This window comes from Ochotona princeps, chromosome 10, assembly GCF_030435755.1.
Source record: "Ochotona princeps isolate mOchPri1 chromosome 10, mOchPri1.hap1, whole genome shotgun sequence".
NCBI lineage: Eukaryota > Metazoa > Chordata > Mammalia > Lagomorpha > Ochotonidae > Ochotona > Ochotona princeps.
The window spans coordinates 9,544,254-9,570,683 of record NC_080841.1 but is presented as its reverse complement, the minus strand read 5'-3'; the positions used below and the strand labels follow the sequence as shown (position 1 = coordinate 9,570,683).

Here is a 26,430-nt window from a genome sequence, read left to right as displayed (position 1 = left end):
CATGTTCGGAAACACTAGTATTTCAAAGTCCTACTAGTTGGGCAAGCAGTTCCCAAGTTCCCAAGCTGGATCCCTACTAATTGGGATCCAGAAGCTGATGGCCATGCAGCAGGCTGTGTCCAGGTAGAGAAACCAGGAAACCAGGGATCCCTGGGAGCTGCTTCTCCTTCAGTAAATGTGGGACAAAAGTGTCAGTCTTCTTAGTTGAAAGGCATTTCTCCAGTCACTCATACACAATGGTGAAATATAAGAATCTCATTGGCTCAGCCTCTGGGCAATGATGGGCTGACTTCTAAGCTATGCTGACTGAGAAAGCACTGTTAGGAAATCCAACTACAAAACACACACAAGAAACAAAAACTGAGCAATGGCCTCAGATCTCATGTCCTTTGAAGAGAGAATCTACAAAATTAACCTAGGCAAATCAGAAACAAGCAAAGTTGTGCAACAATATGAAGCCCTTGATTGGGAGGACTAATAAGTCAGAATTGCTGCAATATGCAGTCTAAGATCTCCAAAATTTTCTATTCAGCAGAAAATTGTTTTTTGACATGAATATTATGAGACATAAAGAAAGAGGTGTCAATGATACTCCACACAGTAGGAAAGAGTCATAAATGGACAATAAAAATTGGTTGTGAGATGAGGCACGTTTAGGAATAAAAACATAAAGGTGTCATAGCAGTATAAATGTGATTGTGTTATGGAAAAGTACAGCACATGAGCAATTGTAACTTTGTAAAGTCACAAATATTGCTTATCTAGAATTAACCATTCATCATTTCCTGTGCAAATATGCATATATATATATAAATACATATTTCACAACATGTTGCATATGATAAATACGCACAGTCTGACCTTTCTGAAACTAAAATTCAAAGGACTGCCACAACAATGGCTAAGGTATATAATTCAAAAAAGTGATAATTGAATAGTCGAAAAAAAAGTAAATGGAATTTCCAAAAATTATAGATATTAAATAAGCTTTTCTGTGGGCAGTAAGATGTAAAACGTATTCAAAAGAGGAAACATCCTGTAGAGAAGTGTGAAGCCCTAGGAGGGCATGCTGGATTGGGCTTCCAATGTAGGAGTCTTCCCATCCAGCTCCCTGCTTGTGGCCTGGGAAAGCAGTTGAGGACGGCCCAAAGCCTTGGACCCTGCACCCACGTGGAAGACCTGGAATAGGTTTCTGGTTCCCAGCTTCAGATCAGCGCAGCACCGGCCGTTGCGCTCAACTGGGAGAGAATCATCGAATGGAAGATCTTACTCTCTGTCTCTCCTCCTCTCTGTATATCTGGCTTTGTAATAAAAACAAATAAATCTTTAAAATAAATATATACATATGCACATTAAACAACAATTAATAATAATAATCAATAATTAATAATTAATTGATTATTAAAATGATTTAATATATACATATATTAAATAATAAATATGTATACATATATATTAAATAATATATATACATATATGTGTATATATATTTGAAAATCAGAGCAAGTGATAGTTGACTTTGTATGTATGCAAACCCAACATTGGGGTATCAGGATTCAATTCCCAGCTCTGGTTCTCGATTCCACTTTCCACCTTTTCAGATCATGGGAGACAGCACTGATGAGTCAAGAAATAGAATTTCTGTCAGTCATGTGGGTGACCTCGATTCAGTTCCCACATCCCAGCTTTGCGCTGGCACAGACTCAAAAACTGGGCATTTGAGAAATAGACCAGACAAGGAAAATCCTCTTTCCCTGTTTCTCCCTCTGTCTCTTTTCAAAGAGCAAAGTAAAAATATTATAGGAGAAAAGAACTGTTAGTAGACATCCATTTTGTGTTCCACCATGTGTGTTTTTCAGAAGTTTATTAAAAGCATTTTTCTGGTTCACAGTGTCCTACCTAGACCCATTATTCCAAACTCTCCCAGAAAGTCTCATTGGATATTGGTTAGCAGAGTAATATGTTGCTTCTTGGATACATCCATTTCAGATAATCTTATATACTTGAATTGACATAAATTGCACATCAACAAATTTGTGAAATTTCTACTCATACATTATTAACTTCCATTAATTAATTAAAGTGATTTAAATCAACTTTGTAAGTTTTGTTATCCAAAATGTTAATATATCACAATTAATCAATATATATTAACTTGTACAATGATCTGTTTTTTATGGATAAGCCTGAATTATTTTAATGTGATAATTGGTATGATTTTTAAGATTTATTATTTCTCAATTTTTCAGTGTAAATGGGTATACCAAGAACCTTGATAGCATTTTGTGGCTTCTATTAGAAACTTCAGGATTCATAGAAGAACTTTGACATTTTTAACTAGAAAGAATATGTTCGTTGATAATAGATGGGAAGTATTTTTTTTTTACTTTCCTAAAGAATAAGAAATCCATTTAGAGTTACTGAGAACAACTCAACACACAAATGAAAGATTTAAATTTAAGAAAAATGAAGCACTTAAAAAACAATTTTAAAAAAAATGTGAGTTCTCCAATTTTTCATCAGATAATTCATTTATGTAATCTTGGTGCTTTATATTGTCAGGCACTCTTTCACCCTAAAATACAACACACATGGCACAGCTGGCAAAAATAGTACAACAACCTGCATGGTGTAGGTATGAGAGGGTGTTCACAATCCCAGTGATACTTTTAGATTTGCCTAATTTCTCTGATCACTTTGATCAGGTTTTGCTTGAAACAAATTAAACCTTTGTTGCTAGCTCGAGACACACATAGAATTGTTATGTCTTCCAGTGGAGTTAATGACATTATTTGGTTATGTTGACTTTTTTTGTATTGTAAAATCTATTTTGTGTGATATTAATATAGGCATTCCACATTGCCTCTGATTATTCTTTCAATGTCATAACTTTTTCACTTCTATTTACCTTAATAGTCATATAGGCATTGTTAGATTGTTGACCACCCATGAATGAAAAGCATGAGCCTGTTGTAAAAAATGTAAAAAGAGGCTTTTATTTGAGCTTCCCTCTCGGGCTCCATTCTCCACTAGCAAGCAAAGAGAGAGACAGCTGTGGAGAAAAAAGGCAGGCAGGGGAGTGTGTGAGAGTTTTATGCCCTTCCTGACACAGAAGCTGGCATAGGTTGGGAATGTGTATCTGTCTGTCATTGGCTGGTTAGCCCAGTGATGTGCCTGACTCCTACAGCCCTTTCTGGTTCTGGGCTCAGGTTTGAGTGATTGACCTGCTTTGAGTAAGCCCAATCTACTTCCTCTATCTGCGGCAGCTGTCAGGTATATGAGTGAAATGTATAGTCACATAAGTATAGAGAGTGAATTTCTTATAGTTAGCTGATACTTAAATCATTAAAAATTCATTTACAGCAAACATTTGAAAGAGCAGTTCAGGTATTGGTTTCTAGATTGCATCCTACATGGGAGTAGTTAAGTTCAAATTCCAGCTCTATTTCTCATTTCAGTACTGAATTTTAATAATTGAATCTGTGTCATCCAAATGGAAGAAACAGACGGAGTTCCTGAACCCTGGCTTTGGAAGGACTTAGTCCTTTATGTTCTAGGCATTTGAACCTTGTAAAGCAGCGGATGGGAGAGTTCTCTCTGTGGATCATTTGCTCTATGATAACTCTCTTTGCTTTTCAAAATAAAAGGCATGAAAAATGGAAAAACAAATTTTGAAATTTCTATGATTTAGTCTCTGTATACAGAACATTGATATTTCACGTAATAATTGATATGCTTTCTATCACACTTTGTTGAAATAATGTAAAATTCAAGAAAATTGATTCTTTTAATTTTAATTTAGTCACATGGCTCTGAACTTACAAGAGTTTTGTTCCATTTTTTTCCACTGCTAAAAACTCTTTACCTTCCACTTCCTCACATTTTGAAAGCTCCTTCTTTCAGAAACTTATTAGTGATTTACAGCCAATATTTATTGAGACCATATTCAGCAGGCCTTAAAAAGTTCATGAAAAGGGCCCAGTTTGGTAGCCGTGTGGCTAATGTCCTCACCTTGTACATGCCAGGATCCCATATTGCCACCTGTTCATGTCCCGGCAGCACAGCTTCCCATCCAGCTCCGTGATTGGGGCATGGTTCCAGAGACCAGCTCTGGATAACTCGAGAGCTTGCAAAGGATGCATGGATCAAAGAGAAGACAGAGGAGAGACGTCATGGACCACTATGGCATGATGCTCATAATGGCCAACTCAGAAAAGTTGCCTTCTTTATTTATACACAAATTATCACAAGCTTTTGCACAACATCCAATTCTTTCATTTTTATTTCATTATAAAAAATGGCTACAAGAAAAATCCTAAAAATATTATTATTATTTTACTTCAGAGAGAATATTTTCAGTAAGCTATTGCTCATTCAATCCTTCAGTCACCCAGCTGAAGTCAGGAACTCCACATTTGCAGTACATGTGGTTACACAGTGAGAGGTGGTTTACTTATATCCAAAATCAGTTTCACTAAACCTGAACTAGTATTACTTAAAATCTCAAGAATACAAGATTAAAAGGAAATCCTATGAGAGAAACTTCTAAAGGTATATATCATAGATTCATCACTAAATCATAGTCAATCATATACTAATTACCATCACTTTGATCTAGAAAGATACAATTGTTTTTTGTTGTTGTTGTTTGTTTGTTTGTTTATTGGTTTTTGTTAAATGGAAGTGTTAAGGATCAGGACAACTCAGCCTTTCTACAAACAGAGGGTCTTTTTTAAAATATATATATATATTTTTTTGTTAATTACATTGCATTATGTGACACAGTTTCATAGGCTCTAGGATTCCCCCAACACCTCCCTCTACCCTCCCCCCCATGGTGGATTCCTCCAAGTTGTTGCTGTATTACATTTCAAATTCAGTTAAGATTCTTTCATTGCAAGCATATACCAAGCTTAGAGTCCAGAATCTCATTGTCCAGGTAAACACCTCAATGGCGGCATGATGGACTTCTAAGGCTAACTGGAAGACACCTATTGAAAGACTGGAGAGGAGCAATAAGGGGGGGGGGGAGTGGTAACAGGGAGGCAAAACCCCAATTCCTATTAAACAGTGTCATAAAATGAAGATAATTTTTAAAAAAATAGAAAATAAAATTCAGCAAAAATGCAGATCATCTTTATTAGTGGTTTGCTACAAACTATAAACCTCTTGCATACTTCAGATACAATTTCTGTGTATTAATGTCCCTTTTCTGATGTTCTGAATATACAGTCATCTTTTACTGCTTTGTTTATCTCATAGTGTATAATATGTAATATATGCTTTGCAGAAAAAAGTAACAGAAATAACAGAATAACAGAAATAAATAATTTGATATATGAATTATCTATCATAGATACACATTTTCAAACAAGTAGTAATATGTGGATCAAAACTGCACATACTTTAATATGTTTGAAGGCCTTTTGTATAATAGTACACCTTAATTTAATAGAAATCTTTGAAAGCATTGAGCAGCTCCATGATGCACACACACATACACACATCAGCCTAAAGGTTTCATCCCATAGCAAAAGAGCTGTAAGTGAGGGTTGTACTCTCCTTCCTTTGCCAGTTTCTACACTACAGCTTGCAGTGAATGAATTCTCCAGTGAACATCATGCTACTCAATGCACAGAAATATTCCTAAGTGTTTTTGCACTAACTGGGTTGCTTTTTCCTGTGACACTTCCACACTGGTGCGACCCAAGCTTGAGCATATTAATCTGAAATCTGCTTGTAGAAGGAGTTCATTGAAGGAAATTATTTTTTATCCAATTAGGAAAGAATTTGTTCCAGCTCCACTTTTCACTTTCCTATTTCTGTATTCCCTTTCACTTGTGTCTTTTTCAATATGTCCCTGTGATTCATTAATAGATCATTCATATGAGACGTTTGGATTGTTTGTAAGCACCCGAGGCTGTAAATGTCCCTCTCAACGCTTTTTCCTACATCTAATAGGCCTGATATTCATTATTTAATGAATATAATTTAATCAATATATGTATTCAATAAATGATATGATTATTGTCATTTCTTGAGCAACAAATCTGTCATGCAGTAGCAAAAATTACTAAAAAAAGTTATAATTTTTTATCACTTCAGGGATGCGTTCATCACTCTGTAGCATGTTGATGTAATTTTTCTTTTTCTTGCTCTTGTGGGTTATTTTCTGGCTCTGTTTTTAAGGAGATATATAAAAGAAGGGGAGAGAGATTGATGTGTCTAGATGTGGAGACATAGTGCAGCATGCATCTTGCACCCACACCAAAGATGGACTCCCAGTGAAACTGCTGAATATATCCTGACAGGAGGATGCTGGACTTTCTGTCAATGTCTACAATGTCAGGAAACACTTTCTGTCAAGGTCTACAATGCCAGGAAACACTTCAATAAGAGAAGCATGGACTTATGACTGTGCATGGAAGACCATCATTGTAATAGTACAGAGGAAATCAGAAGGATGAGAGAGAAATCATGGAGGGGGATGGGAAAACCCAGAGTCTATTGAACTGTATCATCATAATAATAATGATAATAATAATAGCAACAAATCTTAAGAAGCAGCAATGTCACAGTGTAGCTTTATCTGTAAATGAAAACATAAACTGAAATTGACTTTCATTCTGGTGGTAATTAAGAATGTATTCTACTTGATTGCATGCATATTGGATTATAGAGCTCAAGTGGAAATAAGATATTTATTTGTTGGACAATCAGATACTTGTGTGTGAGGCTAACAGAAGAACTATTGAATGAAAAGAAAAAAATCCAAGAGAAAATGATAAACTAAGACACAATCAAAGGGCCCAGCGGGCTGCCTCAATTGGCTAGTTCTCCCTGTTCAACACTAGGACCCTGTATGGGCATTGGTTCATGTCCTGGCTGCAACACTTCCCATCGAGCTCCCTGAATGTGGCATGGAAAGAAGTAGAGGCTGGCCCAGAGCCTTGGGACTCTACCAGAACTGAGACCAAAATGAGGACCTTTATGACTCCTGCCTTCAGATCAGCTCAGCCCCCGAGTGTAGAGGCATCTTGGGGAGTGAACCAGCAGATGGATGTTCTTTCTCTCTGGCTCTCTGGCTCTATGTAAATCTGTCTTTTCAATTAAAACAAACAAATCTTTCAAACAAAAATAAAAAATCAAATATGTGTGTTAGAACTGAGAAATACACCATCTGTAAGAATGGAAGGAAAATAACAACAGCATGAAGAATTCAATGCCAATAATCAATGGACTTGAAAATGGTTTAATATAAAGCATTGAAAATGAATGTTAAAAGACGATCAAAGTATGTAATATTCAATCACCTATGGAAACAAATTTCGTGACCCAAACAAGAAGGAAAGAAACTTTTAAGCAGAAAATCATTTTTGAAACATTTAATTTGAAAAGTTTTATTTGTTTATTGGTGAGTCAGACTGATAGACATGGAGTTCTCAACCACAGCTCAGTGCCCAGATGTTCACAATGGCAACAGCTGGGGTGGACATGGAAATCAATCCAGGTCTCTCACGTGAGTCACAGGAATCCAACCACCTGAATCATCTTCTGCTGCCCCCCAGTGAGGCATTAGCAGGAAGCTGGACTCAGGAGTGGATCCCAGGTTCTCTGACATGGAACGCAGGTGTCCAACCCATGAGGCCTTCTCCACTAGGCGACATTCCTGCTCCTGGTTCAGCTCAGAGTAATGCTGTGCTTTCAGCAAGTGTGATGTTCAGCATGGGGAGGCCCACACCCTGTATCATAGCATTCCCAACTCTGTGTTTTCAACTCAGCTTCTAACTAATGTACAACAGAGGCAGCACCTGACCGGCCAAGCATTTGGGCTGCTGACCCACATGTGGGAGACAGGATCGAATTCTTGGCTCTTAATTTCTACCCGGCTCAGCTCTGGCTTTGGCAAATCCTCAGGGAATGAACAAGAGATGGAGGCACTCTTTCTCTCTCTGTGTCGCCATTTGCCTATGTCACTCTGCCGCTCTAATATTAAATAAAACTTGAAAAAAAAAAGAAACCGTGGTACGAGGTTATAAGATATAAATCTGTAAGATCAATGCAAATTCTTAATGAAGAGTAAGGGTAGGCTAAACAAAAACTTTTAAAAATGAGAATTGGATTAAAAGAAATTCTGAGTAAAGTTGAATAAATTCATTATGTTAATATCTTCTTGGAGTTTTTTCACAACGAGGGTATTGCAATTGGCCATCCCTGCACGTTACTCGAAACGATTCAGGAATGGTGGCTGGATTATAGCCTCTTAAACATTTAAATTCAACAGTGTCTCCTGATTCAGAATAAAGCTTTTTGTTTGATATCCACCTCAACATTATGTTATGTTCTCTCATGCTGTCTTCTGAGATAACACATGCATCTGAAAGTAGAAAAATAAATATAAAAATTATATAGCACATAAATATTTTCAAACTCTTTGCAGAGTACAAGCTGAATATAAAACAGTATCTTAGGAAGCCTTTGTTATAATTATTTACAAATAGAGTCTGTTAAATGCTATAGCAAATAAATAAATCTCTAAAAATTGCAAGAAATGTTAAAACATGGTGTTTCATAAGAGATATAATATTAACGTCAAAGATTCATATCAATGATATATATTAAGAGCTCTACATCTTAAAACTTATTAGAGCTGACTTTGATAAAGGTGTTTGTTGCTCAAAGAGTACAAATTAAGACGAACACAATGTCATTAGCTAACACACAACATGGTGATGTTAGTTAGTAATAATGCATTGATTCCTTGGAATTTGATGGGAGAGGACATGTTGAGACCTAGCACTAATCCCGCTGCCCACCACACGCTGCTCATGGACTGTCCATGAGGTCACAATGGTAATGGTGGGTGGTGATGAATGTGTGAATCGGATTTTTGTGAAGCACTGCATTACATTACGTCAAATCATCAGTCTGTATACTGCAAATACATGCCACTTTTATTTAACTGCTTCATATTTCTAAATAAATATAAATATTAGAAAGTTTTCCACTGTAGCAAAATGGGGAAAATCGTCGGGGGTGGGAGTTGAGGTGAAATCCCAGTCTATACAAACTTGTACCACATGATTAAAAATTCCAAAATATAAATACCAATATATATACATATATACATTGGAAAGTTTTCTAAGCTTCATCTCTTTACAAATGAATACTTAGTGTCAAGGACTCAGCATAACTGTTTTCATTAATCTGTAGACATTCTATTATAATCAGCAAGATTTTATGTTCATTTCTCCAATTTTCCCTGAACTCATGAGAATGTTAAAGCACTCACGTAAGCATTTAGGTGGTTTTCCCCAGTTCCCATTTCTGCACGTTATTTTCTTTTCCCCCTCAAGCTTATACATGTCCTGGCATTGATACTCCACTGATGAACCTGAAGGATACACTTGTGATGAGAGTGAAGTAGTGTCTCCATTTTCAATTGGGGGAGGAGGCCCACATTTTCCTGTAGAATCTATAAAATAAATAGATTATAAAATATATAGATATAAATATATAGATTATAAAATATATAGCTATATATATCTATAGAACTTGAACTGGACAAGTGGGATGCTGGACTCTGTATGGTGTAAACTTTTAATTAGGGAATCTCAACGGAACTTGAGCTGTGGTTATGCATCAAGGTGAAGGAATTCATGATGGGGGAAGGGTTTGGGGTGAAGGGGGGGGAATCCCAGTACCTATGAAATTGTGTCATGTAATGCAATGTAATTAATGAATAAATGAATATTTAAAAAAATATATATAGATTAAGACATCAAGTCAAACTACTGGTTATTTTAAAATAAAGCAAAGAAAATGCAGCACGATATATGATGTCAAGAATCTTGGAATTTTGTGATGAAGAAAATGTTTTACAAATGATTTCATCACATACACTAAGTTACACTTATCGGCTGATTTTTATGGTTTATTTACTTGATAGGCAGGATAACAGGAGAGGGAGGAGGAAAGGATGGGGGAAAGTAGAGAAGTAGGGAGAGTCTAGGAGAGATACAGGGAGAAAGAGAGAGAGAGGGAGAAAGAACAAGAGTTACAGGTAGAGTGTCTGGTAGAAAATTCCATCTGGCTAGAGACTTCAGGACTCAGGGGCAACACAGCAGTGTGCCCTTTGTGATCTGTATTGAACCTTGGGTACTGGGATGTCGTGGCAGAATGTCTGGGTTCATGTCCTGGCTCCGTTCCCAATTCTTGGTTCCTGCTAATATTTAGCCTGGAATCAGCAGCTTGAGGGCTCAAACAGGTGCGTCCTGCTACCCATTCAGGAGATCTGGATGGAGTGTCAGACAGCTGGCGTGGAAGTGTTAGTGCTTCTAAATGGAAATCAAGTTTCCATATTTCTATTTACATGTACTACATAAATGTTAATATGGTAGTTACCTATAAGTGTAATATCTAGAACAATAAATAAAATGGGGTTGTTGAGGAGGCAGGCAGTCAAAGCTTCAAACACATCCAGAGCTTCAGCAAAAAACACGTAGGAAAGTGAGTTCACCGGGAGCTTGGGAGGTGAACAAAGGCAGAGAACTGTTCATCCTCCTGATTTTTTTGACCAGACCATGAGCATAGACAGAGCAGTAAATTCCAAGTGGTTGTATAAGAACAGGGTGGATCTCATAGCCAAGGTCCCCACTAGTGTCACATCAGGCACCGTTTTGTGTATCAGGGCTAAGATTGTGAATCTCAGCAATGGCTGAGAGCAGGTTTATTATTGGCTCAGCATACTGCACTTATTCTGCTGGGAAAGCAGTGCCAATTTTAAATCCTGCAGGTTCCACACATAGTGGGTCTGTGTGGCCCCCAGATCTAACAGCCAGGAAGCATGAGAACTCTACAATTGTGACATCAGGCTCCATTTTGTGTAATGGGGCACAGGTTGAATGATATAAGGAACAACAGTAAACTTTATATGTGCTAAAACAGGGGCAGTTTGGTTGCATTTTCATGGGACCAAAGGCTGTGGTTAACAGCGAGCTGTGCTCAGTGCATTGTAATGCTTCCCCAGGTGTTCCCCATCATTCTACAGGTTCCACCCAAAATAGGTCTGCGTGGCTCCCAGCCTAATGGCCAGCAGGTGTCTGCAAGATCAGCATGACTTACAACCCAGTTATTTAGGACAGCTGGTGTCTCCCTAACCCTGGCCACTGCTTGAAACAGAGGGAGGAGAAAGGCTGTATAGACAATAGTGTCGCCACACTACAGGAGGGATCACAGGATGTAGAAAGTGGTGATCCTGAGGCTGAGGCAATGCAGGGAGTCTGTGGTAGAAGCATAGCACAAGAGCCCAGCACTGAAACCTGATAGAGGAAGTGGCACAAGCAACTACAAAGAACTGTGTACCAAACCAAAACAATAAAACTGACCTGTACACCTGTGGGTAACAGAGCTTACAAACCAGCCCTAAGCAGAAAAACCTGCTCACCAGAATTGCAATGATCAAGAGCAAAAGGAGAGACAAAGCACAATGAATATAACTGAAGAATCTTCAGCAAAGCAGCGAAAGCCTTTGCCAACTTCAGAGTTAACTGATGGATACATCAAGGAAATGTTACAGAATTCAGAACATTTGTTATAAAGCTTCTTATCAACAATGAGAAGCAAATACAGGAATTTAAGGGCTATGTCACACAGGAAATAGCAATGCTAAAAAAAATCAAGCAGATTTAATGGAAACGAAGTTTGTAAGGGATCAAATTAAAAATTCAGGGGAAAGTCTCAGTAACAGAATGAAGGAGGCAGAAGAAAGAATCTCAAAAATTGATAGACACTATTAAAAGGCCAAATATAAGAGTGTCAGGAGTTCCCAAAAAGTGTAGAAAGAGAAGCTGGGTTTTAAAATGTAATTCATGAAATAATACAAAAAAATTCCTTAATCTGCGGAAAGTATCAGTAAACAGAATACGGGCGGGGCACAGAACTCCAAACAGGGCTGATCAAAAGGGGTCAAGCTCTCATCAGTTGAACATAAGGAGAAGATTTTAAATATGCACATGAAAAAAAAATCAGGTGACATATAGAGGAAACTCAATCAGACTCACACCTGAACTGACAAGAAACTGTGCAGGCAAAGAAGAGAATGCGCAGGGCCAGGTCTCCCAAGGGTTAACTCCACACCTTAGCATGATTTTCAAGGGGTAACAGGATGCACAATCTTGGCCTGATGCATTTAGTTCCTGGCTTAACCGCAAGTTCCTGCTAACCTGATTCCCGTTGATCAAGATGTCCCTGGGGGTCTTAGCAGCTGCTTGAACATTGGAAAAATACTGGGAGGAACCAGAGAGTATAAAAGGCAGGCTAGACTTCAATAAAGCGGCATACTCTTTGCACGAATCGCCCAGTGTGTGTTGTCTTCTTTGTAACCCTAGTCCTTCCGCTCGGCTTGGGATACGCGGCGATGCGGGCGTTGGAGAGAAGTGGGCCCAACCCTATGAAATACAAGTCCCGCTGGTTAGCTCAAGAGCTGGCGTGGTGAAGGCTAAAGTAGGAATGAATATGGAACCTGCCAACACTCACAGGTACTGAGACTAAGAATGGGCTGGGCAGGTCCAAGTTGCAGCACCTGCATGTGCATCCTAAAGCAGGGAGTAGGGCAGGCTGGCCCGCATAATTCACCAGCTCACACAAAGGCCAATATGGAGGGGCAGGATATGCCAGGCTAGGGTCTAGCACCTGCTGGGGCATGTGAGATCTGGGTCTGGGAGTGGGCTGAGTGGGGAAACTAGGAGACTCCCCTACTGGACCATAGCTCCCACTGGTGAACACGTGTTCCAGACATAGAGGTTAGGAAAGCTGGAAAACGTAGCCCCACCTGTTGGCAACTGTGTGGGTTGGATTTGGAAGCGGGAAGACCAGACAGGGCCAAGCAGAACTTAGCCTACTGGCGAGTGCAGAAACCAGACTGGAGTGCAAGTGATGCAGGGCTAGGGTATCACACCTGCTGGTTCACATGAGCTGGGGATGGGAGTAGACTGAGCAGGGCCAGATTGCAGCACCCTCCAGAAAGAGTAGGGACTGAGAGCTGGCTAGGTCAAGGCAGGATCAGCATCCATAGGCAAAGGCTAAGACGAATGGGGGCTATGCCAGGCCAGGTCAGAGCAAACACTGTAATGTGTGAAATCTGTGGAGAGGAGCAAGCTTGGCTGGGGAGGCAAAGGGGATGCCCTGGCCAGGCTGTGATCCCCACTGGTGAACGCAAGAGTCAAGGAGGGCTGCGGTCTGGTCCGAATATAGCGCAGAATGCTTCAGCATGTGGTGGGCTGGGTATGGGATGTGCCAGACTGGGGTAGAATCCAGCACCCACTGGTGCTCGTGAGAACCAGGGTGGGTATAGGATGGGCTAGATCAGGTCTCTGCCACCGCTGAGCAATGTGTGAGCTGTGTCTGGATGCAGACCAGGCTTGTCTGGACTGTTGTGCCCAACAAACACTGGAATGGGTGAGGGCCAGGGAGGAAAGACCAGGGTTCCTGCTAGGACAGGAAGTGGAATAACTAGGGCTGGCCCATGGACACACCCGTGTGCATAAGATCTGGCATTGGGAATGATCCTGATGGAGGAGCCTGGGGAATTCCTTTGCTGGGACACATTCCCTGCAGGTGAGTGCAAGAACCAAGATGGGGAGCAGCCCAGACCAGGCCAAAATATAGTACCCACTGGCATACATTTGGTGTAAGTAGGGTGTAGGCCAGACTGGGTCAGTCCATATCACCCACTGGCGAATCCGAGTGCCAGAATGGGGTGAGGGTCAGACCGAGTGAGGGCAAACAACCATCCAGTCCACATGAGGGCCAGGACTGGGTGATGGTAGGGCTGCTAGGCTGTAGTCCTCACCAGTGTGAGTTGGAATTGGGTTTGGCCCTGGTCTTGGCAGGCTACAGCTCCCACTGGCATGTGGTGAGGTGAGGGGCTGTGCCAGCCTGGACTGCAGCACCCAGCTAACACATGTGAAACACTGGGGGTAGTGGGGATGACCCCAGTGAGGGGGCTACAAGAGCCCTCCTGCCGGGCCAATAGTCCCATTCAAGTCCATGAGAGCTGGAATGGAGGTCGACCAGGTCGGGCAGGGCCACATCTGATGGCATGCATGTGAGCTGCATCAGGGAAAAGCCAGGCTGGGCTGACTGTACCTTCTGCTACATGCATAAGCCAGCGTAGGTGTGGATTCATTGGGCTTTGCCGCAGATGCTGGCACAAGGGCCAAATTCCCTAATCATGGCTTAGACAGATGGTGGCACCCGTTGGCACCAGTGTGGATAGGATAGTGGGGCTGGTTGGGATGAACTGGGCTCCAATACACATCAACATGTATGAGAGCTGAATGGGATGTAGGACAGACACGATCAGTCTGCTGTACATACTGGCAAGCACAGAAACCAGGACAGGGGCGGGCCTGGTGGAGGTTTTTGTGGGTTGCTCCTACTAGACTGCAGCTGCCACTGGTTTTCGTGAAGGCCGAGTATGTGGTGGGCATGATCAGGCTGGGCTCCAATACCAACTGGGTTGCGTGAAACATGGGGTGGGAGACAGAATTGACCCAGCAATTGCAACTACCAGTGTGTGCGGAAGCTGATTTGGGTAACAGTCTGTGCTGGACCCTGTATTGGCAAACACACACAAGAATCAGGTCTGGGATGGCCTCAGATGAGGTTTCTTGGGTGATTCCCTACCAACTGAACTGCTGGACTCAGAACCCTGACCATGGAGAGAATTGCAGATTCCATGGGCTGACTGTGGGAGTGGATGTGTCAGAGATGGGCCTCCTCAGTGGCTCAGACATAGCCTGCCTTACAAAATGTATTTGTTTGGCTCATAGCTCACACAGTAGCATCGTTTTCTCCAAGAAGAATTTGTTTTCTTTTTTTTCTTTATAGCATGCTGGTTATTCAGTAGCATGTCACTTTTTCAATGTTGATGTGAATCTTCTGTTTTATCTTTATCCTGTTGTTGATTTTATTTCATGGCTTCTTATTTTAGATAATGTATAGGAAATACGTAATATAGATTATCATATCCAGATGTGAAGATACAATGTGTTATTCCTCTCTGCTACCAAATCAAAGATGGACTTTCACTGAAACTGTTGGATATATCTTGACAACAGGATACTGAACTCTATGCCAGTGTCTGTACCAGCAATGTCAGGATACATTTAAATAGCAGAATAATAGAACGATGACTACTTATGAAGGACTATACTATTGAAATAATATGGGGCGAAATAAGTTGGGAGGAGTCAATCTCAAATCCAGAGCCTATGGAATTGGTCCATTAAATTAAATATAAAATAGAGGGGGAAATGGAGCTGAAAGATACTCCTAAGAACATTAAACACTCAAAAATCTTTAAAATCTTTACCCAGGGTGAAATTAAGTCAAAGGTTAGAGGACTAACAAACCAAGAGGAAATACTAAGAAATAGGATGTCAGGGAAGCCCACAGATGTCAAAGGTCAGATAGGCATTTTTAAGAAAGTTATTTTAAAGATAACCCAACTGCTTGTCAGCTACATAGAAATCATTACAAATGACACCACAGGTAGATTCAAGAAAGCATCTCAGAAAATTTCAGGCAGAAAATTATTTTAAATGGAAGTGGATAGCAATATGTCCATTGTGGGTTTCTCCTATTTCATAAACTTTAAATGTTTGAGTGTCCCATGAAAATATCTTTTTTCTAAGTAAAGTAATTGTTTGGATAGGATCATAGTCACTTCTCTTTTCTTAAAAAAATATTTTACTCAATTGAAAGACACAAAGAGAGAGAGATTTCCAGTCTTTTGGATCACTCCCTTAAATGCCACAATCCCCAAGACAGGAATGGCTTAACCCAGCAGTCAGGAGTATCTTCAGGGACTCCCATAAGAGCGCAGGAATACAAACACTTTTTCAGGGGATTTGGCAGCGAACTGGATTGGAAGCAGATCATCTAAAACAAAACGGTGCCCAAATGGGATGCCGCCATTACAGGTGATAGCTTTATCTGCTTTGCCACAGAGCTGACTCCAGGTCCCCTATCTAAAATCTACAATCGACATATTGAAACTGCTCATATTCACATCACATTCTGAGATTATTCACAAGTATCTACTCCTCATATCACGGTGGATATCTCCTAGACCTGTAGAATGGACATAATCTGTATTTTGTGAATATACTCCCCAGGTAACAACTAAGCATTACTACATTTAAGGAAAGGTATTTTCACAGATCCCACGTGCTTTTAAATTAATTGAAAGTTTCACGGAAAAGCATGTTATATTTCCTGATTTTATTCATAAGAAAAGAATTCCTAACACTATCATTTATTGATTGCACAAGAATTGCTCTACTTTATATCAGCATTTTTAGTCCTACTGCTTTCTCTTACACATTTGGAGAAATATGGTACTGTACCTTTGCACTGAGGTGCTTCTGTCCACGTTCCATTTTGACACATGACTTCTACTTCCCCAAATATTTCAAAAGGTCTATTACACTCATAACGTACTTTATGGCCAGACAGGTACCTTGCCATCTTCGGGGATATTATAATAGCATTTTCTACATTTGGTGGATTCACACATGAAACATCTGAATAAAGAAAAAAATAAAGAATCTAAATATTCACATTGAGTTGCCAATCATTGGATAAGCAACCATGTTTCAAAGAATACTTAAAATCAGTAGGTAGCCTGTTATGAAACATTGTGTTTGTGTCAGTACATTCGTACATTATGTTTAGAAATGTAAGACAAAGCAATTTTTGGTAGAATTTAAACTTTTACCTCATTAAATGTCTTCTCCTTTCCTCCTTCTAATAGTGGTAAGAATCTTACTCCCTTGGAATTCAGTGTCTATTTCTTTCTTTTATTTTTGGTACACAATTATTTATGTGTTTGAAAGCAAGATTGACAGTGACACACAAGAGATGAGCTAGGGGGAGAAGGACTGTGGAAGCAAAAGGGAGAAGGAGAGGAGGAAGAGATCCATCTGTTACTGATTTCCTGTTCAGATACCTACAAATTACTAGCTGGGCCAGGATAAAATAGCTAAACAGCTCAAAATAACATATTAGATATTTTATGAGCAAACAAAGAAAATGATCTCTAAAGTTCCAGTCATAAATTAATGTCAGAAAAAGGAAAATGCTGATTGCATTGACTTTGTCAGCATACATTGTAAACATACATTGAAATGCCACGCTGTAGTCAACAATACATATGTTCACCACTAATTCAAAAATTTTATACTCATTTATACACTATATAAGCCTTTTTGATCCAGATCTTTTCCTGAAAAAGGCAGTGAAAGATGGCCCAAGTAGTTGTGCCCCTGCCACGCACATGGAGGAACTGGAAGAAACTCCTTTTCCTGGCTCCAGCCTGAAACAACCTCAGTATTTCTGATCACCTGAAAAGTTAATGTGAAAATGGAAGATATCTCTGTCTGTCTCCACATCTCTTTCTGTAATGCTGACTTTCAAATTAATAAATAAATCTTTTTAAAAGATTCTGTATTGCCTTTATTATGATGATGTACCCAGGTAAGAAAATTCTGCTTCTAAGACTTATCAGAACACTCACAGATTACCAGGCAAAACAATGTATAACATATTATTCATTTCATTCAAATATAAAACATAAATAAACAGACATATTAGCAGAATTCACATGAAATTCTTTGAGATGCTGACATTATAATTCTTAGCATTGCTTACTTTTGAACAAAAGCTTCACTGAGCATGAAAGTCTATTTTTAAGACTATCACTTTCTATAATGCTTGAATTTCTATTTATACATTTTTTTGTTTTATTTTAAACCATCAACAGGAATTTTCTAGTAGTGAGAGAATGGCCCAATTTGTTTTACAGTTACAATTGTCTGATTTTACAATTGTATTAAGGTGCGGTTTTAAAATTTAAAAAGTGGATTATAGTTATTATGTGGTATTAGGATTTGGTTAGACGTTATCATATTAAGATTTATTTTTAATCTTTAAACCTAAACACTTAGGAAATCAGCCAAAAATTAAGACCCCAGCTTGAAAGCAACTTAATTTAAATATCAGTCAAAAGACATCAAATTAAGATTTCAAAAACCCCAAAATAGTCTGCAAGTATAAAGCTAACTCTATTAACTTGCCAATGTTTAAGAATACTACAAAGAGTGTGCTACTCATCAGAAACCTTCAGATGTTTACACAGCTATAACAGGACATAGCAATGCCTTCCCCCCTGAAGTTTGCAGAGACGCCCCTGGAGGATGTGATCAACAGTTTCAGGAGCTCATCATTCAATTTTTTCACTAAATAGGTCTACAAGGATCTCATAGACTTTGATTTATACTTTCAGCAATTTGCTAAACAATGTTGATGCTCTGATACACACTTTGAGAGTCACAGGGCTGTGAGGAGAATCACTGCGTACTCAATATGTCCTTATATTTTTAGGCTTACACCTACTTGCTCCTATTCTAACAAATTAATGTGTACCCTTTTTCATGATGCTAGATTCCATTTTATTCCTTATTGCCTAAGACACTTGAGTAAATTCATTACCAAAAAAATATGCAAGTACCTTGGCACGTTGGTGCTCCTATCCACCTGCTGTTAACACATGTCACAACACTGGATCCAGTCATTCTGTAATTTTCTGGGCATGTGTACGTCACTTGTTCTCCTGATTTATATGTGTGCTTTTTCCTTCCATGGGGTATGGCAACATCAAAGACGGGTAAATTTAGACAATCTGTTACTGAAAGGAACAGAAAAACTAGTTCAGGAAATGATAATATACAGTAATTATATTCTAAAACATCTGTTACCTGTGTATGAAACTAATCAATAGTACATAAAACTTGTATGAAACATGATGTTACAGGCTCTGATCTAATTGTATTAGATTGCTCCATATTTAATAAAAAGATAAAATGGGGGCAGTATTGATGTCTGATGAGACACTGGTAGCTGTACCTGAGAGCAGCTTGCATCCAGATTCCTATTTTTCTTACTTTAAAGAAATTTGGAAATATGTTTTTATAGGGAGGTAGTTTATGCATTGAAAGCAGAATGAATAATGATGGAATCTATGAGTTGTGGTGAGCTGTGCTTCGGGAACAGAGAGGAAAAGTGAGAGGATGTGTGTTTCTGGAAGTTGAAATCTCACACAAGATGAGGCAGAACTGAAATCATTTGGCTCATAACACCAAACCTTTTCCTTGTCATTAGGACTATGATTCTTTGCTAGAATTCAAAACCTTCAATAGATAGATACCCTATAAAGCTCTAGAATTACAATTGATTTGTCTCTCAAATATTTTTTACTTCCCAAGAAGGGTATTTTTAATACATGTAATAGATCAAATATACTATACTTATGCAATCTGGGGGTGGTGACCATTTTCTTCCTAAACATGTTATAGATTCGGGTCCATCAATTCCAAAACCTTCATCACATCTGTATGCAATTTCTCTTCCATACTGGTAACTGGCTGATGTAGCAACGGCAGCACCATTAGAAATCTCGGGTGGAGGGCCACAAGGAAGTCCTACAATCAAAATAATGCAGGAATTAATTCATGTTAAATGCACTCAGGATTTTAGTTGCACGCACTGGCTTTTCAGTGGTTGTATTTAAACAGATACAGAAGCATAGCAGTGACTATTACATCAACACGAAAGGCTGCAAATACTTCCTAAAGCCACTGCTGTTGTGTGTGGCTGTCTGTCAAATGTCACAGCCTGAGAAAGTACTCAAACAATAAAATATATCAGCACCCTTAAGAACTAACCAATGCTTCAGCAGCAAATTGAGTGATTATAAATCTAATAAAAGTATTGTACACTGTATGATAACAGATGGAATACTGTCTGAAGATCATAATAATCATTATATTTAGAAGCAAGGCAAGCACTGTAATTTGTATAAATAGGATGTTTGATCTCACAACACACCTGTTTTTACTATACAAACAAGTGAGGATATAGTCAGGGCCAGTGCTATAGAGTAGCTAGTTAAGCCATCACCACCACCACCAACCGGTGCCTACAACCCATTTGGGTGCCAGTTTGAGACTGTGCTGGTCCACTTCCAATCCATGCTGATATACCTGGGAAAAGTAGCTGAAGACTCCCCAAGTACCTGGGCTGTTGCACCCATTTGGGAGACCAGATGATGGTCCTGGCTTTTGGCTTCTGGCTGGCCCAGCCCCATTTGTAAGGGCTATTTGGAGAGTGAACCATTGGGTGAAAAAATTCTTTCTTTCTTTGCCTCTCCCCCTCTTTTTGTGTACAACTTTGTGCGTCTAACAAAAAAGAATCTTCAAAATGAATAACCAAAATGTCAGAATAATGAGCAAATGTATAATGAGCCAATAAAATCAAATGTCAATTGATTTATTCAGGAAGTATTTTCATGACTAATATAAACATGATTGTGTATGTGTAAGAATTTGATTCTTCGTTCGGGCATTGGGTCTGGGGGCAAGTGCCTCTCCTCACAGTGTGGCGGCTGTGGGGGGTGCCCCTGCAGGGTCAGACCCAATGCTGGGGGCTCACGCCAAAGACACTGCCACAAGGCAGTGAATGAGTCCTCGGCCTCCTCCAGGACCCAAGAGAGCTCTTCCCTCAGGGTAAGTGCACCATGAGGGAACTTGGGAACTGGGTTAAAATTCCTAGCTCCGCCCAGCTGCTAATATCTGGCGGCTGGGTGAATTTGGGAGGGGTTCGGGCCTTGGGATTCGGGGGCAAGTGCCGCTCCTCACAGTGTGGCGACTGTGGGGGGTGCCCCTGCCGGGTCGGACCCAATGCTGGGGGCTCACGCCAAAGACACTGCCGCAAGGCAGTGAACGAGTCCTCGGCCTCCCCCAGGGCGGCCAGTGCACCATGTGGTGCCAGGCTCTGCCTGCTGGCTGCCTGGCCAGGGAGCTCTGGGATATTGGTTACCTGAATCGCTGCTTAGGTAGCTCCAGGTTGATCCCACTGTGCTTCTGGGATCTCAGTCAATCCTAACCATTCCCAATGGCGGTAACTCTTCCTTTGTAGAAATTGGTAACGGAACAAGAATGTATTGGGCAGGACTGAGCAAACCTTAGCCTAAGCAAAACTAGAAACCAGCATGGAGCACAGGGCATACCGAGCCTTGCTCTTGTAACTACTGGTCTACTTGAGTCAAGGACAATAAGCCACACTGTCTAAGGCAGAGGCCAGGACAAGTGAGGGACTGAGACAAGCTGAGTCAGAGCAACCACTGGCAGGCGCATGATCTACGGCTAGGAACAGGCCCAGTTGGGGAGGTAAGGGGACACCTTAACTGGGTTGAGGTTCCCACCAAGGGGCACGTGTGCTGGAATGGGGCTGCATTCTATCTAGGAATAAGTTGCAATCCCCCGAGGCGCTAGTGTGAGCTGGGATTGGATGCAACAGGCCAGGCCAGACCCCAACATCATCTGGTGTCCTGGAGAACCAGGGTGGATGTGGGACTGACTAGGCTGGGTCTCAACACCCTACTGAGCCATGTGTGAGCTGTATGTGGGTATGGATGAGCCATAGCTGGGCTGAAACATCCAACCACAAGAACCAGAATGGGGTGAAAGCCAGCCAGGAAAAGCCACTGTTCCTGCTAGGACATGAGGTGAACTGAATAGGGCTGGCTCAAGGACCCCCTGGTATGCGCAAAATCTGCCATTGGGAGAGGTTCTGATGGAGGAGCCTGGGCAACTCCTCTGGCAGGACACAGATCCGGCAGGTAAGCGCAAGAAGCATGATAGGAAACAGCCCAGAATAGGCCATGGAAAGTTTCCCACTGGCATACATCTGGCATAAGTCAGGGGCAGACCGGGCTGAGTTGGTTCATGTCATACACTGGTAAATCCGAACACCAGAACAGAGTGTGGGTCGAGCCAGGTTTGGTCGTGACAAAACCGTGGTTGCCTGTACTGGATTTGACTGCAGCACCCAACCAGCACACGTGAGAACCAGTAAGGGAGGGGCAGAGCTGGCAGGGAGATTAAAGGGCTGGTCCCCTCGCCAGACAGCTACTCCCACTGGAGAGCTTGAGCTGGGATGAGGACAGACTAGACTAAGCAAGGTTGCAACACCTGTGCGCTGCACGTGGACTAGATCAGGGAAAAGCCAGGCTAGGCTGATTATTCCTGCTGGTGCAAACACAAATTAGAGTAGGTGAGGGATGTTTGGGCTTAGCCACAGCATCAACTGGCAGAAGCTGGCACTGGGGACTAATTCTGTCAAGTTAAACCACAGAACCACCGGAAGAGTGCATAAACTGGGATTGAGAGAGACCTGGGAGGGAAATAGTGGGTTCCCCCCTCTTGGGTCACTACTCCAGCGGGAGGGCATGAAAACTAGAACGGGGACTGAGGTGGCTAGACAGAGAGGCACTCAACAACATCCGTGAGGGCTGGAGAGTTGAGTTGGTTAGATGGAACTAAGCTTTAATACCTACTGACAAGTACAAGAGCCAAATGGGATGTGGGACAGACTGGACTAGTCTGCTACACATACTGGCAAACCAGGGTAGGGGGCAGGCCTGGTGGGGGTTATTGTGGGTCACCCCGACTAGGCTGCAGCTCCCACTGGTCTGTGTGACGGCCAAGTATGTGCTGGGCAGAACCAGGCTGAACTGCAACACCCATTGGTTCCAGTGCAAGTCAGGACTGAAAACAGAACCAACCCAGCAATTGAAACCACCAGCTGATCATGGTGATGGACTGTGCTGGGCCCTGTGCTTGCTAGAACATAAAAGAATCTGGTCTGGAAATACCTCAAAGTTTCTTTGGAGATCTCCCCAATCGAACTGCTGGACTCAGAACCCTAGCCAAGAAAAGACAGAGGACAGAGCAAGTCAATCAACCACCTCAGCTATATGTTGTCAGCAAAATACTGGGCAAATGAAGACTCTGATGGACTGTGTCAATCAGTGGACGACCTCATCGAGTGAAACTGGCAGCGATTCATAACTGGAGAACTATTAAAACCATTTGAGCAAGGATCTCAGAGCATGCCCCACACCTGGGATTTGGGGAGGGTGGGAAACTGGGTGGGGCTTCTCCGTCAATATTCCCCTTTACCTCAGATATATGATGGAAACAATATGGAAATAATACTATTACCCACTTCCCTATACCCCCTGAACCTTTTTTTTTTTTTACCGTAATTAACTATGTAAAGATTGTCAACAAAAATACAATTAAAAAATTTTTTAAAAAGTCAGAAAAAAAGAGAGTTTGATTCTTCAACATCATGAGTTTGATAAGATGTGTAAATATATTTAAAAGCTTATTATATTTTTATTGGAAAAGTAGATTTACAGAGAGAAGGATAGACAGTGAAATATATCCACAGGTTTACTCCCCAAGTGGCCACAATGGCTGGAGCTGAGCCAATCCAAACATGGCAGCCAGGAGCTTCTTCCAGTTTTCTACATGGGTGCAGGGTCACAAGGCTTTGGACTGTCCTCTACTGCATTCCCAGGGCATGAACAGGGAGCTAGCTGGAAAGTGGGGCAGCTGGGGCACAAACTGGCATGCATACAGGTTACTGGCACATGAAATGCAAGGATTAGCCACTAGGCTTAATAAGAGATATTTTTAGTGAATTATACTAAAAAAGAACTGGGGGTTTCACATGGCTCTTACCCACACACTGAGGTGGAGAGCTCCATCTCCCCATGTGACATGTTATTCCATCATCTCTTGATATCCTGAAGCCATCTTCACAAACATAATTTAATTTGGAGCCATGTGGGTACACTCTCGGAACAACTAAATCAATGCTTTCTCCTGAAGACACAGATGATGTAATGTTTCCATGTTCTATTTCAGGTGGTTGAAAACATGGGTTTTTTTCTGTTGAAGAAGAAAAACCAAAGGTAAACACAAATAGGATGTTTAATATTTAAAATGAAAAACAACCACAAAAACTATAGAGATTTTAAAACAATTATAATTGAAACAAGTATTCAAAATCTAAAATTGAAACTTGCAAGGATACATGCTTTCATTTCTTTCTGGTATCCACTTATGTTATTTAGTAATCCCAACTCTGTTTATCAATGTCCAACTCATTATGAGGAGTAAGATATACTTTTGTAAAATTTTACATAGTATTTATACTATATCCCAAAGTTTTGTCCTAATTTTTCTCACCTGAATAAAAGAATGGTAATTAATTTATGCTCCTTCAAACATAGCTGACAGTTTCAGGATAAAAATCACAGAGGAAAGGTTTTCTGCATTTTCACCACACTAAGCCCTGGGAGACTGTCCATCTCTGGGAGGAATCAATGAAACCAGTGACAAAGTACTGACCAACACAACGCGGTACTGATTGCCATCTTCCCTCCTGGCACACTATCTCCTCTGATCCCTGAATTACATAATTTTCTTGGCAGAGAACATATATTTTTTCTCCATGCTGATAATTCACTGTGGTGTTCATATCTTGAGAGTTGGGAATCTGAGGTGGTGGTGGGCATGACTGTGCTTGTTCTAAAAAATTTAAAAGTACACTGTGTGAGTAAAATCATAATAAAATAGTAAAAGCATAATCAATAATAAATGTCAATTTCAATAGCTAGGATAACATATTACCTTATAATGCTGTGTTCCATTTATATATGCTATAGCTTTTTAGCTTGCATGGAAATTTTGCATTACCTGTTTTCGTGGTCTCTGTTGTAGTTTCTACCATTTCTTTCCTGCTTGACAAATCTTGAGTGATTTATATAAAATTATTTTAATTATGTAAAACTTCTAGAATGTTTTATCTGCATTACATTTTCTTAATAAAAAGTAGAATATATATATATATGTGTATATATATATATATATATATCAAGAAACTTTTAGAAATGTCAAAGATTAAATTTTGGGAATGGATGGAAACCCTCACAAGGTAATCCACAGTAAAGGGTGCTCACTCCAAGGAGGACTGAATTTCCTTACCAAAATTTATCAAAACTTGGAGGGTTTATGAAACTATTAGCAAGAGAGAATATTATACTTACATAATCTTCATTAAAAACTGCAACTACATTAAAAAGTAAAATTCATGTTGTAAACTACATGAAAATACAACCTTAAAATTAAACAATTAGCATTATAAAGAATATGAGTAATATTAGAAACAACTGTATATAGCATACAGATGTCATCTTTCTTTAAAATGAAGTTTCCATACACTGGCACAAACATAAAAAAATCCGAATAACCTACAACCATGAAAGAAACTGAGCTCATTATCAAGGAAGTTTTCCAAAATGTAAGCCATAGGATTAAAAGATTTCACAGGTTAAATGACACAGTAATACCAACATTACACCTACACTTTCAGAAAACTGAGGCAAGGTACATACCTTTCAAGACTGTATCACTAAAATGTAATATACCCAAAAACACAGATCTTCAAAAATAGAGTCACAAATCCAGTACATTCAGATGCAGTGAAGATAATATATAATATCCAACAGGAGTTAATCGCAGGGATTAAATTAGAATCATACACACCATTAACAACATTAGAATTAAAAAGTTGTGGCGGTTCGGGCATGTGAGCGGAATTCTGCTTTGTTGCCCAACCATGGCTGATGGAGGAGAAGAAACAGTCCACACTCCAATCCCTGCAGGCTACCTTTCAAGCAGTGGGCAACACTTTAATTCTGCGGGAGACCAGCATGCCAATCTGGCAAGGGCTTTGCCCACTGGCTGCTCACTGATGAGCTCTGGGGATTTGGCGGTGATGAAATATTGCATACAGACATCCATGGATACAGAAACCATATGTGTAAATGAGTAATGAATCCTGAGGGACATTTAACAACAGGGCCACTGTACTGCTGGTAAGTGAGGGGACTGAGACCTGGTAGTATGGAGGGGAGAGACTGGAAGATCTATTTGGGTCAGACTGATTCACCAGACTGTATGAGAGTCCTGAGATGGGCTTGTTAGCACAGAGCATACCGATGACCATATGCCATAGCATACAAAAACTATGGCTTGAGCCTGTCTAGCAGACCTAGACCCAAGTACTTGATTGAGTGTTGGAACAGGGAACAGGCCACTTTAGGCACGACCATAACACTAACCAGCACGCGAGAGAACCAGGTCCAGCGGTAGATTCTGTGGGGGAGAAGTGGGCCCAACCCTATGAAATACAAGTCCCGCTGGTTAGCTCAAGAGCTGGCGTGGTGAAGGCTAAAGTAGGAATGAATATGGAACCTGCCAACACTCACAGGTACTGAGACTAAGAATGGGCTGGGCAGGTCCAAGTTGCAGCACCTGCATTTTGCATCTCAAAACAGGGTGTAGGGCGGGTTGGCCCGCATAATTCATCAGTTCATACAGAGGCCAATATGGAGGGGCAGGATATGCCAGGCTAGGGTCTAGCACCTGCTGGGGCATGTGAGATCTGGGTCTG

General features: G+C 40.5%; 1 protein-coding gene across 2 annotated transcripts in view; it reads right to left on the bottom strand.

The window, feature by feature from the left end:
• The window catches only part of LOC101518037 (complement factor H), a 145,876-nt gene that overhangs the window by 57,633 nt on the left and 61,813 nt on the right, over positions 1–26,430 (bottom strand). For both annotated transcript variants that reach the window (XM_058668965.1, XM_058668960.1), the window contains 7 exons: positions 24,324–24,503; positions 23,652–23,861; positions 19,371–19,544; positions 18,575–18,751; positions 16,413–16,589; positions 9,293–9,475; positions 8,017–8,377 (listed from right to left, as the gene is read on the bottom strand). In XM_058668965.1, coding sequence (XP_058524948.1) covers positions 8,163–8,377; positions 9,293–9,475; positions 16,413–16,589; positions 18,575–18,751; positions 19,371–19,544; positions 23,652–23,861; positions 24,324–24,503 — 1,316 coding nt within the window. In that variant the 3' untranslated portion in view covers positions 8,017–8,162. Of the gene's footprint in view, positions 8,378–9,292; positions 9,476–16,412; positions 16,590–18,574; positions 18,752–19,370; positions 19,545–23,651; positions 23,862–24,323; positions 24,504–26,430 lie in introns of those variants that run through there.